The sequence below is a fragment of the Oryx dammah genome, unplaced genomic scaffold, assembly GCF_014754425.2.
Source record: "Oryx dammah isolate SB20612 unplaced genomic scaffold, SCBI_Odam_1.1 HiC_scaffold_2, whole genome shotgun sequence".
In the NCBI taxonomy this organism is placed as follows: domain Eukaryota; kingdom Metazoa; phylum Chordata; class Mammalia; order Artiodactyla; family Bovidae; genus Oryx; species Oryx dammah.
In genome coordinates, this window is record NW_024070186.1 from 178,099,891 (window position 1) to 178,116,679 (window position 16,789).

Here is a 16,789-nt window from a genome sequence, read left to right on the forward strand (position 1 = left end):
GGGCATCCAGCCCCCTGGGCGCTGTCCCCCTGGGCGGAGGTGGGGACGTCGCCTTCACTTCTGTCCCCTCTCTGCCCCTTCCCACCCCCCAGGCCTGTATTCGTTCCTGCTTCCAGGAGCACATGATCCGGGAATGTGGTTGTGGCCACTACCTGTACCCGCTGCCCCACAAGAGGAAATACTGCAACAACCAGGAGTTCCCGGACTGGGGTGAGTGGTGAGCCCCCCGGGGATTGGCCCCCCCCCAGCCCACTGGGCCTCTGCCCACAACAGCTGTGACTGCAAGTGGTGGGTGGGGGCCTCCATGAGATCTCACCGTCCACGGCCCCTCTCGCCCTGGTTCTCCCCACCCGCAGCTGCCCAATGCCTTCAAGTGCAGGCATGAAACATGTACATTCGGGAGAGAGTTTGTCCTTGAGACCTGAAGTCACCAGAAGGGGAGCCCCTACTGGCTCACACTAAGCCAGTGTCATCCAAACACCAGTGGATGTTGTCAGTGGCAGAGGGAGTCCTACCACCTCTTAAAACTAACAACATGTATGGACAGGAGGGGAGAACTTTATCCCTTCCAATACCCATCCCTCCCCATGTGACCCACTGGCCCTAGCCCGCCCCCCACCAGGCTCAGGGTTGACAGGTGGAGGGAAAGCTGCTCTGATCCTCCTGAGCTGGGGCTGGGGTGCTAGGGAGGGGGTCCCTCTGGCCAGGCTGGGGCCAAATGGCTGGAGAGGGGGCACCTAGGGTGGGTGATTTTCCATGACAAGGGGAGTTTGGATCAAGACAGTGCTCCCCACTCAACCTAACCACAGGCCTTAGGTGGCTCAGGGCCAGGAGATCAGAGGGCGGCCAGAAGCTCAAAGCAGAAAACCTGGCTCAAAATCTCTCCCCCCTCCCCCCTCCCACCCAGCCCATTGCTACTCAGCCCTGCGCGTCAGCATGGCACAGAGGGAGGCCTGCATCTACACCTGTAAGGAGTCCTGCAAGTGAGTCCACCAAGTCGGGTGGGCGGGGGCGGGCGGGGATGGCGGGGCGGGCGGGGATGGCGACGATGGGCTGCCGTCTCTCTTCCAGTGACACTCAGTACAAGATGACCATCTCCATGGCCGTCTGGCCTTCCGAGGCCTCTGAGGTGAGTCAGGGGAGCAGCCAAGCTCCTGGCCGCCCGGCTTCAGATGGGAGGCACGTGTGGCCGGCGGTCTGCAGGCTGTTGGGAACCTCTCCTCCACTCCCTCCCTGCCTCCTCCCACCCATGTCCCCCAAGGACTGTGCGGAGGACACGGCAGTAAATGGGACAGACCGTCCTTTGCCCTTTCAGAGCTTACTTTCCAGCTGCAGAGACAGATGATATACGGCAATAAGATCATTTCCAAGGGCTGTGTAGGGAGTAAACCAGATGCTGAAAGGGTAACTAGGGGAGAGCACTTTAGACAGGGTGGTCAGGGAAGACTGCCCCCTCCCCACCTCTCTAAAAAGTATATTCAAGTTGAAACTGGAGGATGGGGCTGAGCCAGCCTGGGCAGGTCTGGGGAGGACCTGGGTGGAGGGAACAGAAAGTGCGAGGGCCTGCGGTGGGAAAGAATTGAAGCAGGGAGGCCGGGCCTATGGGGAGAGCCTGGAGACCCAATGCCTTTACCCTCTCTCCCTGTGCACACACACAGTCCCAAGGGCTGTGGTCTGCCTCCCACGGGTAGCAGGGCCCATGCCTGGGAGGGGATGCTGCGGGCACCGTTGTTCTCAGCTGCCTTTTTGGGTTCCAGGACTGGATTTTCCATGTCTTGTCTCAGGAGCGGGACCAAAGCAGCAATATCACCTTGAGCAGGTGAGCTCAGAGTCTGGACTGGCCAGGGAGGGCAGGAAAGAGGAGGAACCAGAGCCTCGCGGGAGGGGCTTGTGCACAGGGCAGCTGCTCAGACACCTTCTCACACTGGTCAGATCCAGAAGCATGGAGGAGGAAGTACTGGGAGTGAGAGAGAGGCCAGCCAGGGGGCTCAGAGCCTACCATTTCCTAAAGGACAACCTGTTATTTCATCCATCCACCCCTCCGGTCCTTTCATCCTTGAACCCGTCCACCCATCTATCCGTCATCCATCCTTCCAATCGTCTCCCCATCCATCTATCCACTCGCATCCATCCATCCATTTACCCTCCATCATCCATCCTTTCATTCTTCCACTCATCCATCCACCCACCCAACCTCCATCCATTCATGCATCTTTCCATCCATTCAACACAACCAGGCATTGAGCACAAGAAAGACAGGAGCTTTCATTCTATCAGGAACTTCGAGGCTAGAGGACAGAAATACATGAACAGGGTTTTGGTGGTGGGAGTCTGCACAGTACCCTTTCTCAGGGAGCCCAGCAGAGAAGGAGGCCCCTTCTTCCTGAGAGATAAGGGAGATCTGTATAGGGAGGTGACCCTTGAGCTAATCCCCTAAGGAGGAGTAGTAACTGTTTAGACAAATAGGAAGAGGCGCTGATGTCCCAGCAGAAGGCTGGAGTTATGAGAGAGCATCACCTTTCTGAGGACCATCACGTGTAAGGGGGAAGCCCTCTTGGCCACACTTCCCTGCCCCGGGTCCCCTGACAGCGGGCCAAGGCCTAGGACTCTATGTCAAGTCTACTGTACTGGGAGTGGGTGAGGGGAGCCCAGAGCTGATCCTTAGGACTGTCTTGGCCCCCAGGTCCTTTGGAGAACTGGTTCAGAAAGGGGTGCACAGAATGGGTGCTGGGCAGAGATGCCTTTTGTGGCCCCAAGGCCTAGAATGGCCCTTCCTTGTTCTTGTTTGGACTCTCCACTCCTGGGAGTGGGCACATGGGAAGCTTGAGCCAGAGGAGGGCACCTTTCCTTTGTGTGTGTGTGTGTGTGTGTGTGTGAACATTGAACCAGAAGAAGGTACCTTTCCTGTGTGTGTGTGTGAAGCTTGAGCCAGAGGAGGGTACCTTTGCTCTGTGTGTGTGTGTGTGTGTGTGTGTGTGTGTGTGTGTGTGAAGCTTGAGCCAGAGGAGGGTACCTTTCCTGTGTGTGTGTGTGTGTTGGGGAGAGGGCACCAGTTCCCTTTGCTGCCTCCTGCAGGAAGGGGATTGTCAAGCTCAATATCTACTTCCAAGAATTCAACTATCGCACCATTGAAGAGTCAGCAGCCAATAACGTGAGTCTGGGGGCTCCTGACACCTCAGCCCTGCCTGCTGCCCCTCCACCCTGCAGCCTGAGGGTGGGGAGGATCCAGAGCCCAGTGGAGGAATTAGGAAGGTCCCTGTTGTTTGCATCACCAACTCAATGGACATGGGTTTGGGCGGACTCCGGGAGTTGGTGATGGACAGGGAGGCCTGGCGTGCTGTGGCTCATGAGGTGGCGAAGAGTCGGACACAACTGAGCAACTGAACTGAACTGAACTTGTTGTTTATGGGCTTCCCTGGTGGCTCAGATGGTAAAGCATTTGCCTGCAATGCGGGAGACCTGGGTTTGATCCCTGGGTCTGGAAGATCCCCTGGAGAAGGAACTGCAACCCACTCCAGTATTCTTGCTTGGAAAATCCCATGGACAGAGGAGCCTGGCAAGCTACAGTCAATGGGGTTGCAGAGTCGGACACGACTGAGAGATTAACACTTGCTTACTTGTTGTTTAGTTGCTCAGTCATGTTCAACTTTTTTGCAACCCGGTGGACTGGGACGCAATACTGGCAGGCGGATTCTTTACTGCTGAGCCACCAGGGAAGCAGGGAGGTCCCATAGGCACTCCCAGATTACCTCCCTGGGCTGAGATGATCACCTCTTCCCCCTTTCCGGCCACCAGCTCACCTCACAGGAAGCCGGAGGTTGGGCTTGAGGCAGAGATCTGTGGCCAGGCCCTCACCCCCTGCTCCCTGCAGATTGTCTGGCTGCTCTCGAACCTGGGCGGACAGTTCGGCTTCTGGATGGGAGGCTCGGTGCTCTGCCTCATTGAGTTCGGGGAGATCATCATCGACTTCGTGTGGATCACCATCATCAAGCTGGTGGCCCTTGCCAAGGGCGTGCGGCAGAAGCGGGCCCAGGCTCGCTACGATGGCCCGCCGCCCACTGTGGCCGAGCTGGTGGAGGCCCACACCAACTTTGGCTTCCAGCCAGACTTGGCCACGCCCGGCCCTGACACGGGGGCCTACCCCCGTGAGCAGAACCCGCCCATCCCGGGCACCCCACCCCCCAACTATGACTCCCTGCGCCTGCAGCCACTGGACGTCATTGAGTCTGACAGCGAGGGGGATGCCATCTAGAGCCTGCCCTGCCCCTCCCGGCGGGCCAAGAATTTGGGCCTGAGCAGTTGAGACATCGCCCAAGGCCAGGGTCCAGGTCCCTCTACAGAGAGGCTGGCAGCTCTTGGCCAGCCCCAGGCTGAGGGCTCCGAGGGGTCACGGTGCTGCTATGGATATGGGAACTGTGTTCCTGCCCACACCACCAACCTGACCTGACCCTTGGCCTGGGGTCTGAGACCCGCACAGTCCCCTGGAGCCAGGCTACTTCCCTCCCAGTGCCAGTCACCGTCTGCCCCAGAGTTGAAGGCAGGCGGGCACGCTGTGCCCTCTGACCCCAGAAAGAGCCTTCCTTTCCTTCCTGCCTTGGCTGACCTGGTGAGTGGGCTGAGTGAGGGGAGAGTTGCTGGAGAGCCGCATCAGGGTCCTGCCGGGTGGCACATGTTTTGTTCTGGAAAATAAAAGTGGAAAACATAGAGTCTAGTTTTCTTCTTTGTCCGGCTGTGCATCCAGAGCGCCCTGATACATCTCTGGGGGGCAGAAGGGCATCAGTGCTGACTTGAGAGCACATACATGGCCAAGGAGAGGCCCAAGCTGGTGATTAAGTTTCCTTCAAGTTGTCCCTGAAAGACAAGTTGTCCCTGAAAGCCACAACAGTATGCCTTTTTCAACGTTGTCCAACTTATTTCTTTGGGTTTCCAAAACCAAGAGAGCAAGGGAAGGAGGTAAGGTGGGATAAATTCTTAAAACTGGCTTAAGCACAAGCGTCTCCAGCAGCTCAAATGATGTCTGTTCTCTCTCCCTTCCCAGGCAGGCTCACCTTACATTATAGCAGCAAAGGACCATTCGCAACTGCAAACTCACATCTCCAGCTTAGCAAACCCAGTTAGGAGAGAGCCTCTCTTTCCCAATTGTCTCAGCAAGCTCCCAGGCTGACTCTCATTGGTCACTGAGTCACACGCCTGCCTCTGAACCAATCAGTGTGCCCCGTTGGTAGGCTGCTGGAATTGATCAGACCCTGCCCATACCTAAGGCCCCTTGGCTCCTCTGCAGAATCACATGGTCTGAGGGTGATGAGGACATGGTTCCTAGGGGCTCCAGAGAAAATAAGTAAAACTGGAACTTTTAAAAAAATATTTACTTACTTTTGGCTGCCTGGGTCTTTGCTGCGCACACGGGCTTGCTCTAGTTTTGGCAAGCAGGGGCTACTACTCATGATGGTGCATGGGCTTCTCATTGCGGTGGCTTCTCTTGCTGTGGAGTGTGGGTTCTAGGGAGAGCAGGCTTCAGTAGTTGCAGCTCGAGGGCTCCAGAGCACAGGCAGTGTAGTTGTGGTGCACTAGCTTAGTTACCCTGTGATGTGTGGAATCTTCCCAGACCAGGGATCGCACTGGTGTCCCTGCATTACAAGCAGATTCTTAAACAATGAGCCACCAGGGAAGCCCAAAACTGGAACTTTAGATAGGCAAATTAACTTTTTAGTAGACATCCATGTAATATTGAGGGCATATTGTACTAATACAATCAAGAAAACAACCCAGTCAATCTTAAAGGAAGTCAACCCTGAATACTTATTGGAAGGACTGATGCTGAAGCTCCAATATCTTGGCCTCCTGATGTAAACAGACGACTGAGTGGAAAACACCCTGATTCTGGGAAAGATTGCAGGCAAAAGGAGAAGAGGGCGGCAGAGGATGAGATGGTTGGATAGCATCACCAATTCACTGGACATGAACTTGAGCAAACTCTGGGAGATAGTGAGGAACAGGGAGGCCTGCCATGCTGCAATCCAGGGGGTTGCAAAGAGGCGGACATGCCTTAGCCGCTGAACAACAATAACACTATACTAATAAATCATTGTTTTTCTGAAATTCAAATTTAACTGAGCTTCCTGTGTTTTTCATTGCTAAAGATGGCAACTCATAGCCTGGTGGGCTACAGCCCATTGGATCGCAAAAGAGTCAGACATGACTTAGCGAATTAGCGACTGAACAACAACATGGCAATACTATCGGCCTCCCAGAGACGAAACAGGAGCCATTATCAATGAAGAATGGGATCTGGCAGCTGCAGACAGTTGACCACTGCAGGGCCCTGCTGTCACCTGCCAGCCCTGGTCGTGAATGAGTGCTGGGACCAGGGCGTCCCCGCCCTGCTGGTCTAGAACACCTGAGTCCTTGGCCTGAAAGGCAAGCTGTGCTCCCTTTCAGTGCCCATTCAATGGCACCTGTAGAGGAGGGTGGCGCCACTCCAGCCAAAGGCAGCATTGCTAAGGACTGAGAAGGGCGAGTCTGGGGGAAGCCAAGTTTCCCAGCTCAGAGCCAGACCGAGTCTGCAGGCTGGAGTCAACAATTCTTGGTAATTATCACACTTACTACCATGATTAGGGCTGTTATTATTAGCAGTGGTAGTTGTCACCACACTCACTATTATTTGTTGTTGTCTTTAAACAATGACTGTATTGTATCAAACACTTACCGCATGCCAGGCACTAGGCCAAGTGTATACTTTGTAAGTCTTATTTCATTGAATTCTCATAACCACTGAGAAATATGATCATCCCATTTTACAAGTAAATAAATTGAGGCTTGGAGAGGTAAGGTACTAGACTAGATTGCTGTTACCGTAAGTGACAAGGGCAAGACTCCAGCCTCATCCTCTTGCTGCCATAAGAATACCAATGATCATTAGAATAGCAGTTTCTCAGAGGAGCCCAGGGCTTTCATATTTATTATCTCATCTGAGGCTATGGGGCAAAGCAATGATTATTATCTAACTCTTTTTACCAGTTTTTTGGTCACAAGTTAATTTGAATTTGAGTTAAAAAGGGAATTCATTGGTTCTTTAATTAAAATCCAGGGATTACAGGCAAGGCTGTATCCAGGGGTTCAGCTCAATCTAGTGATTTCTCCAGCTGCTGGCTTTATTATCTTCTGTGTTGACATCTGTCTTACATACTTTCTCTCCATGAGCTTTTCTTTTCCTTTTAGTCCCAGAATCCATTCCCTCAGCTCAGCAACACAATAGGAAGATAACTTCCTAGCAAAAATTTTGAGAATGAGGCTCATTTGGATCAGCCTGGGCCATATGCTAATCCTGAACCAATCACTGCGACTGAGGATGGGAGATGCTGCCCAGCCTGCCCAGGGGGCGTCTATGGCAGATAGCCCCTTACAGACTCAGGTGAAAGGTTTTGCTCAGAGACACGTGGAAGCAGGAGTGGGAGGAGCTTTCAACCCCCAGGACTGCTTATAGACGGGAGAAAAGGACCAGGCTGATGTGGGCATTAGTTGCTATTCTCTCCTGGGGAGTACTGAGAGCTGGCATAAAGATGGATAATGGTTCCACCTCTGAGAGCAGGCTCTGAGTCAGGCAGATGGTCATTACTCTCCCCTCCAGATCTAGAGGGGAGAAGGGGTATCCTATTCTACCCTGGGGCCTTATCAGAGCCTGAAAATTTAGCAGTTCCAAAATTGCCCAGGAATGGCGCTCTGTAATTCCCACCACTATCCCGAGTGGGAAGGTAAATTACAGGTGCTGGAGGACTATGAAAGTAGCATCTACTATACACCTACCATCTGCTGGTGAGTGTTAGTTAGTCCCTCAGTTGTGTCTCTTTGGGACCCCATGGACTGCAGCCCACCAGGCTCCTCTGTCCATGAAATTCTCTAGGCAAGAATTCTGGAGTGAGTTGCCGTTCCCTTCTCCAGACGATCTTCCCCACCTAGGGATCCAACCCCAGTCTCCCACATTGCAGGCAGACTCTTTACTTCTGAGCCACCAGGGAAGCTCTTCATCTCATCTCAAGCTCTCTCTTCAAATAACCCTATGAGTTAGATACCATGATGACCCTTGTTTTCCAGATTTGGAAACAAGGCTCAGAGAGGTGAATGACTTTCCCAGGGTCACACAGCTGGATGGTCGCAAAGCTGGAATCAAGCCTGAGCCTGTCTTAGTGGCACTCACCAACACTGGCAGAGGTCACTGCAAAGAGGTTTGCACTTCAAAGCAGCACTTTCCACCTTCCAGGTCTCCAGCTCCCACTTCGAGGGAGGAGCCAAGCTTGATCCCTGCCATGGATGTCTGTGATCCACCATGTGAGAAACCAAAATATTTTTCTTGGTGCAAGTTTGCAGCTAATGCTCTTTCAGGGCCAGCCAAACTGTTTCCAAAGGTATGGGGAACAGGTGTACGAATTTCCTGGAAGACAGAACCAGAGGGAGACACGGCCCTGGCAGCCCGGTGGGGCTGTTTCAGAGGCTGAGGTCACAGCGGTACCCCTCCCAGGGGGCTGGCACGGGCAGGCTGACCTGGGTGGGATTAGGTGGAGCCAATGCCTCTGGGCTCCCAACCTTGCACACAGCCACTGAGTGACTCTGGGCAAGCCCCTTAGATCTCTCCAAGCCTCAGTTCCTTTGTGTGTGAAATATTCCCGGGCTCCATGTTCCAGGAATGTGAGGCAATGGGTAGGAGACAAGGAAAGCCCACCCAGGCTCAGAACATGGTGCAGTTCAATTCAAAAGGAGCCTGTGAGGGACTCGACTGCCTGCCCTTCTCCCAATTTTCAGGCGGCAAGAAATCCTGCATGGTCTAAGCCAGGGTTTCTCTACCAGAGGTGGTTTTGCCTTCTGGACCATGTCTGGAGACACTGTTGGTTGTCACAACTCGGGCATCCACTGGGTGGAGGCCAGTGATGCTACTCAACATGCCACAGTGCACAGGACGCCCCACGACAGAGCTGTCCAGCCTGGCGGACGTCAGTCCTGCTCCTGTGCTCCCAGCCTTGCTTGCAGCTGGGGAGACGGCTGGCGAGCCAACATGGCCATGAGGCCTTGGAGGAAGTCACGGGTGGGGCTCTGGGAAGGCCTTTGCCTCCCTAGTGGAAGGGATGGAACTGCTGCTCGGCCACCCCCTCTCTGGCTCCTTCCTCTCTGGATGCAGATGCTGTACCTAGTTGCGGGAGGATGAGGCACCACGCCCACAGGGGAATGTCAAGATCAGAGAGGCTGGTCCTGACTTGGTCCAGCCACTAAATCAGTGCCCATAGCCACCACCATTTGACTCTGTTACTAGCAAAAATCAATTCTTATTTAAGTCACTCAAATTACATTATTCTGTTACTTATAGCCAACTAAAATCTTAACAGATACAGAAGCTATTGATAAAAAAAAAAAATCTGATAGAGGGCTTCCTGTGGCTCAGCGGTAAAGAATACGCCTTCTAGTGCAGAAGACTGGAGTTTAATCCCTGAGCCAGGAAGATCCCACATGCCACATGGCAACTAAGCCTGTGAGCCACAACTACTGAGCCTGTGCTCGAAAACCCAGCCACCACCACTACTGAACCTACGTGCAGCAACTACTAAAGCCCCGCGCTCTAGAGCCTGTGCTCTGCAGCGAGAGAAGCCACCGCCGTGAGAAGCCTGAGCACCGCAGCAAAGAGTAACCCCTGCTTGCTGCAACTGGAAAAAAGGCTGTGTGCAGCAACGGGGCTTTTCAGTCAAAAAAGTTAATTTAAAAAAAAGAAAAAAACCTGACAGAATCTACATCACCCGGCAGGTTTTTCATAAAAGGGAAAGTCAAAGTCCTTACCATGGCTTGCAGGACCTGCTATGATCTGCACCTCTTTCCTCCCTGACCTTGTCTCCGGCTTCCCATTTCCACTGCTGACCATGGACATGTCCAGGGCCTGGTCTGCCCTTGCTCTCAGCCTGAGCAACTCCTCACAGCTCGTCACCATGCACAACCCTCATCCTTTAGGTCCTGGGGTTGCCCGCCCAGCTGTTCCCAGGCCACTGCCACCTGACGCCCTCTGGGCCCCCAGCACTAATATCTTGGATGATCTTAGTCGGAAAGGAAAGTAAAAGTGTTAGTCGCTCATTCGTGTTCAACTCTTTGCGACCCCATGGACTGTAGTCCACCAGGCTCCTCTGCCCATAGAATTCCCCAGGTAAGAATACAGGAGGGGATTGCCATGCTGCTCTCCAGAGAATGTTCCCAACCCAGGGATCAAACCTGGGTCTCCCACAGTGCAGGCAGATTCTTTACCACTGAGCCTCCAAGGAAGCCAGACCTTAGTCAGTTTACCTGCCAATTCTCTCTCCCTCCCTGCTTCGGCCTCCTTCCCGGCCAAATCCCCAGGGTGGACAGCACAGCACGTGGGGAGCACCCAAATATTTGCTGAGTAAAAATGGAAAGAAAATGGCCTTCTTTCATTTCATGGTATTTATTAATTGCATTTTCAAGATGGAATCATTTTAAAAAATTATCTGAAAATTCCTAATAAATAATTTACCTCTAATTTACAGGCTTCTTTTTGATTATACAAATGAACCAAGTCCTTTCAAAATAAGTTCTGGCCAATCCCAGGTGGATTTTTAGAGCAAGACCATTCTGGAGAGTTCTGTAGCCCTGACACTGTTGTCAGCAGGGGGCATGGGGTCAGTAGTCCACACTCCGCATGGCGGCCACCGTGGTGGCGAGGCGACGGGGCAGGCCTTTGCTGACCTGTCTGTAGTCCTCGGGCTTGGCCTTCAAGAGCATCACGATGTTCTGGAGGGTGCGGGACGGCTGCAGGCCCAGGGCGTCCATCACGTTAATCAGGTAGTCTGTGGGGTGGGAGCAGACGGACACAGACCAACAGACTCAGCACCAAGCGGACAAGCCCCAAGGGCCTCCCCGTAGTAAGAAACAAGACGCCCCCCCAACCCCCCCGATGCTGGCTGCCAGGTCTGCTCTCAGCCCGTGAGCCTTCACTCTGAGGGTATTTTACAGGATGGTCAAATATGACTGTGAGCTCAGCCCAGGCCCAGGAATTCTAAATAAATGAAGGAGTTGCCAACATCGCCACCACACACTCATCTCTGCAGCCCAATCAGACAACCTCAGCTGAAGCTCTACACTGAGAACTCCTGGGTTTCCAGCCCTGCTCCCCAGTGGCCCCCACTGACCACATGGAAAACCCAAGGGGTCAGGAGACAGAGGGTTTCTCTAAGCAGCTCCCAAAGGTCCCCCAGCAGAGCCCCTACAGGGGGATGCAGATGGTGCTGGGGGCGATCCTTGGTGTAATGTGGTTCCCACAACTTCCAGATATAACCCCTTGGGGTACAAGTGAGGACAGATTCCTGAGCCTGCCCCCAGGCCCAGTCGATGAGAGTTTCCAAGAGAGGGGTGTGAGGGGCCTGTCCTGAAAAGGAGCACCGCCCCCATCCTAACTGGCAGGCGAGCTCAGGCAAAACAGACAGAGTGGAGGAGAAAACAGGGTTTCCAAGGCCGGAGTGACCTCAGTGACTCCTTTGACCTCTCGTGTCTCTGCTTCCTCCTGTGGAGGCAGTCAGTACCCTTGGCAGCATCGCTCAGGGGGTGAAGAGGCACAAGGACCGTGATACAGGTGGTCTATGGCTGGGCGTTCTTTCCCTTCATCCTTCCTGGGCAGCGCGGCCGGCCCTCTCCGGCTCCTCCCTCTCTTCCTGCTCCCAGGGGCTGGGAGACACATCACCCAGCAAGTTCCTTCCTACTTTCTGATCACCGCCCGCATCAATCTCTCCTCCCCGACTAGGCTGGAGTTCCAGCGTGGCTCTATCTCCCCTGTGTCTTTCCGAGACCCGGCTCGGCACAGCCCGTAGTCGGTGCCTGCTCTGTCCTGGATGCCTGACCCCACGTCCCCCCTCAGACAAGCCACTTCCCAGGAAGGGCGCCAGCAACCGGTCAGGCACCTGCCTCCGGCCCATGTGCACCCATAAAACTGTGGGCTCCCCTCGACTGCAGGCCAGGACCTGCAAAGTGGCAGCCCATGATCTACCACACCATCTTCTGTCCAGACAGCAAGAGTGCTTTTGTTTCAGCGTTTAACTTTGTGTTTTTAAGGTGTCCGTGTGCTGCCACAGACCTCACCACTCCCTACTGTTACCACCGGGCAGCTTCCTGGGCCCTAAGCCCACACTCACTCCCTCCTGGTGGAAGCTCAGTGAGCACAGGAACTGTCCAGACCACTCTGGTTCTATCCTATCTCCTAGCACGATGGCTGCTATGCAACAGATGGTCAGTCACTGCTGAGCGAGTGAAGAGGTGGATCTGGATGGGAGCTGAACAGTGGGTGCAGACGACATGTGGACAAGTGAACTCCAGGGGCCGCCCCCAAATCTCACTCGCTAGTTTTGCTGGTTCTCCTCTCAGTGCTCCCGCCTGTACTAACAGGGACCACTGATGAACATGGGAACCTCTTCACCTCTCCTCTGAACACGTGCCCTGTGAGGTGACGAGAGCTGGCCACTGCTCTGTAACTGCTGAGAGCTGACCAAGAATGAGCATAGTGAGAGGAGTCATGCAGCTGGGTTCGAGGCCTGGCTCCGTCGCTCACTGCCCCATGACCTGGAGGAAAACATCTCACTTCTATTTCTGCTTCGGCAAAACCAGAGGCTGGCTTGGCCCTGTGCTCACTCAGGTCAAAGCCCTGGCTGGGTCCCCAGGCTGCTACTCTTCAAGGCTCCCATCATCCCCTCCCTTGACCACTCCAAGAGCTGCCTCCAGCAAAAGAGCCGGCAAGTCACTGGAATGATACCAAGAAGGTGAGGAGACGCTCCGACCGCCTGCCTGCAGCACCCCAACCTCAGAGCACCTCCCACCGTGTGGCAGGCAACACCTCCAGGGACGTGCGCCAGCAGGAGGAGATGGGCACACACCCCTTGACCTGGGAATCAGGCAGGTACTTGGGTGGAGACGGCGGGATGACCCTGGTGGGGTGGCCTTGTGACGCAAGTGCTCTGTGCTCCTGTTTCCTTATCAGAGCACTGAAGGCAGGAGCGCCGACCTCACAGGGGAGTTTGAAGATTGCATAAGACAATGGGCGCGAGAGCTTGGCTCAGGACCTGCATGCCTGCCTGTAGTGAGCACTTAATCAACGTCGGTTTGGATGATGATTATATGGATGAGCAGAAGGCAAGGCAGGGCAGGGCAGCATCACACCAGTCTGCCTCACCCATCCCACCCTATCTCGCCAAGGCGCCCCTGAACGGCTCTCGGCCCTTGCAGCTATGAGAATCCCCGGGGACATCTGGCAAACTACTGGTGCCCAGGCTTCCACCCAGACTTGTCATGTCAGAACCTCTGGGGGCAGGGACTGGAGAATCCACATTTTTAACAAAGCTTCCTAGACCAACCCCGAGCTGAAGCTGAGAGGAGACCTGGGACAACCTTCCTGGAGACCTGGCCCTCCCCGATCCACCACAGGGACCCACCGATGTCAGTGGCCAGCTGCTTGGTGGAGTGTGGGGTGAGCTCGGGGATCTGCAGGATGGCGTCACAGTAGGTCTGCATCGTGGCTCTGGCGATGGAGCCCAGCCAGTTGTCGGCCATGTTGTCCAGCTCGGGCAGCTCATCCCCTGGAGAGGGAAAGACGGTCGTCACCAAAGAAACAGAGCCTGGTCAGGAAAAACTGCCCACTGACAGCTTGCACAGGTTTCCTTGGTAGCTCAGACGGTAAAGAATCCACAGGCAATGCAGGAGATCCAGGTTTGATCCCGGGGTCGGGAAGATCCCCTGGAGAAGGAAATGGTAACCCACTCTAGTATTCCTGCCTGGAGAATCCCATGGACCGAGGAGCCTGATGGGTGGCAGTCCATGGGGTTGCAAAGAGTCAGACACGACTGAGTGACTAACACGTTCACTTTCACCAGCTTGTACAGGGCTGTTCTGGGTGACCAGAGCCATGATAGGTGCCACATGTATACACAAAGCTACGGTCTCAGTGGGCAACACAGGAAACAGAATTACATCTTAGGTCAACTGGTACTGACTTAGTCTAAGGAGGACTCAGAAGAGAGAACAGTCAGGTGAGGTGGGACAACCTTAGCGGTCTCAAAGTCTGGGGGCCGATGCAGCCTCACAGGCCAGGAGGAGTTCTGCGCCTCCCCATCAGACGACCCGCCCAGAGCCTGACTAGCAGACCAGGAGCTGACCGCCCTGTCTGTAACCCAGGTCAGAGGGAGTGGGGGGTGGGCCTCCTAGGGCCCAGCACTCACACCTGGGCAGCACTTGCCTCCTCTGCCCAGAATCATGACTCCACGGCAGCTCCAGCTGCCTCCAAAGATCTCCCAATTCCCTGTGGCCAAAGCAGGTACCTCTACCAGGGAAGAGGACCGTGACACAGGGAGCCTGCAACCTTCTTGCAGGTGTCTGCTCTAGCCCACTAGGCGGGACCCTTGCACACATCACTTCACAGTTCCTGAAGTTCAATTTCCTCATGGGAATGAGTTTTAAATCTCCCACCTACTTATCATGTATCTAAGCCTCTAGCCCGTCAGGCTCCTCTGTCCGTGGAATTCTCCAGGCCAGAATACGGGAGTGGATAGCCTTTCCCTTGTTCAGGGGATCTTCCTGACGCAGGGATCAAACCCAGGTCGCCCGCATTTACCGTCTGAGCCACCAGGAAAGCCCATATCTAAGCCAAAAAGTTCCTATTGGCTGTTTAACCAACTGCTTCATAAAACTTTCACTGTTAAAATGCTGGAAAAGAATATGAAGAATTTTTATACATGTGTAACTGAATTAGTTTGCTGTAAGTGAGAAACTAACACAACACTGTAAATCAACTATACTTCAATAAAATCTTTAAAAAAGAAAAAACAGGAGGACTGGAATGCTAGTTCATTGGGTAATTTTTCCCAATTTTTTGTATGCTTGAAAATTTTCATAATAACATATTGAATGAAAGATTAAAAACAAAAAATTACCCAGGTTGGCTTTTTTTTGTTATGGTTACAACCATTATTACAATGTTATTTTATGGCTGGAAGGTTTTTTTTTTCCTTCTTAACAATGTTCAACCCAGAGCCTAGTGCATGGTAAACAATTAATAAACATGTGAGTGAGTGAATGGAAACAACCACATACTCACTAAATCTCTATATATGTATCTGCTGCTGCTAAGTCACGTCAGTCGTGTCCGACTCTGTGCGACCCCACAGACGGCAGCCCACCAGGCTCCCCCGTCCCTGGGATTCTCCAGGCAAGAACACTGGAGTGGGCTGCCATTTCCTTCTCCACTGCATGAAAGTGAAAAGTGAAAGGGAAGTTGCTCAGTCGTGTCCGACTCTTCTCGACCCCATGGATTGCAGCCCACCAGGCTCCTCCGTCCATGGGACTTTCCAGGCAGGAGTACTGGAGTGGGGTGCCATGGCCTTCTCCATATGCATCTGCAGTGAAACAATAAGCTATTATGCTCTTCCTGATGTAAGGCAACAGACGATAAATACAGCACTACATTCTCCTGCCAAAGAATGTGAACCTGAACTTAATCCTTATCAGTAAAAGATACAAAATGAAGTATTTCTAAATGAAATAACATGATGCCTGAGATTTGATTTAAACAATCTAGCAAAAAATGTAAGCAGAATATACGAAACAAGAAGAAGCCATTCTTAAACCCATGGGATAAGTGTCTGGTGTTTCACTGTACTAGTCTCATGACTTGGGGTGTGTGTGTGGAAAGTTCCATGAAAAATAGTTAAAAAAAAATTTTTTTTTTAAGGTTGTCCTTTTTCTGTTTTATATTGGGAGCATTTTTTTTTTTTTTTTTTTTTATTGGGAGCATTTTAAAACACAGCACTTATTTACTTTTGGTGGTGCTTTGTCTCTGTTGCTGCACGAGCTTTCTCCATTCGCAGGCAGCAGGGTCTACTCTCAAGGTGCGATGCTAGGACTTCTCACTGCAGTGGCCTCTCTTGCTGAGGAGCACAGGCTCGAGGGCACACACGCTTCAGCAGTTGTGTCACATGGGCTCAACTGCCCTGGGGCACATGGGATCTTCCCGGACCTCTTCCCTCCGGAGAGGCAGAGATACAGCCTCACCAAAACCCCCACACAGCAGGGAGGGATCTCATGGGCAGAGTCCCTTCCCTGAGGAGCGAAGGGTCTGTCTGTGCCCCACATCTGGCGCCCCAAACCTGGAACCCGCACCAGTCAGATGAGGTCCCCAAAACATCTGGCTCTGAAACCAGTGGGACCCGGGGGTGCTGTGGGGATCTGAGATACCCCTGTTGAGGAGCTTGAACAAAGAGACTCATCCTGGGAACCAGAGCAAAGGCAGCAGTTTGAGAGGTGACCAGATTACACACAAAGGAAATTCAGTTGCTAGTCTTAAAGCTTCAGCCAGAGGCACAGGGACTATCCCAGGGTTATCCTGGGGTGGGAGAGGTGCTGGAAAACACCATTCTGCACTCTCCTCCTCCCTCGGGGCACAGAGGGGCATGCCAGACATGGCCTCCTGAAAGCTGAGGGTGTGGGCCCCCCTGTGTCTCCTTCTGCACCACTAAGAGCAGCTGTGCCCTGCCCCCCGTGCTCCTTCCCAACCCTGGTTCCCCACAGGGACCGCCTCGCCTGACTCTGATGACCAGAGGGCTGATGCTCCTGGGCCCTGCAGGACCATAGCAATCAGAAAGTCATTTTAACATTTTAACTTTTTTTTTTTTACTGTTTCAGTATAATTTTATTAGCAGTTATTACATCAAAATTCACATTTATAGGATCCAAAGGACTGTCTTAGAAAGTATGTGTAATTAGAGTT

The 16,789-nt window shown here is 53.2% G+C and overlaps 2 protein-coding genes across 2 annotated transcripts in view; one reads left to right on the forward strand and one right to left on the reverse strand.

Moving 5' to 3' along the window:
* SCNN1B (sodium channel epithelial 1 subunit beta) overlaps positions 1-4,706 on the forward strand; it is a 73,754-nt gene extending 69,048 nt beyond the window's left edge. The window contains exons 8-13 of the mRNA XM_040257790.1: positions 93-210; positions 908-983; positions 1,072-1,129; positions 1,758-1,819; positions 3,076-3,151; positions 3,872-4,706. Coding sequence (XP_040113724.1) covers positions 93-210; positions 908-983; positions 1,072-1,129; positions 1,758-1,819; positions 3,076-3,151; positions 3,872-4,252 — 771 coding nt within the window. The 3' untranslated portion in view covers positions 4,253-4,706. The remainder of the gene's footprint in view (positions 1-92; positions 211-907; positions 984-1,071; positions 1,130-1,757; positions 1,820-3,075; positions 3,152-3,871) is intronic.
* A 5,728-nt stretch (positions 4,707-10,434) lies between these two features.
* Positions 10,435-16,789, reverse strand: part of COG7 (component of oligomeric golgi complex 7) — an 88,712-nt gene continuing 82,357 nt past the window's right edge. Inside the window, exons 16-17 of the mRNA XM_040257798.1 lie at positions 13,464-13,607; positions 10,435-10,835 (exon numbers count right to left, since the gene is read on the reverse strand). Coding sequence (XP_040113732.1) covers positions 10,669-10,835; positions 13,464-13,607 — 311 coding nt within the window. The 3' untranslated portion in view covers positions 10,435-10,668. The remainder of the gene's footprint in view (positions 10,836-13,463; positions 13,608-16,789) is intronic.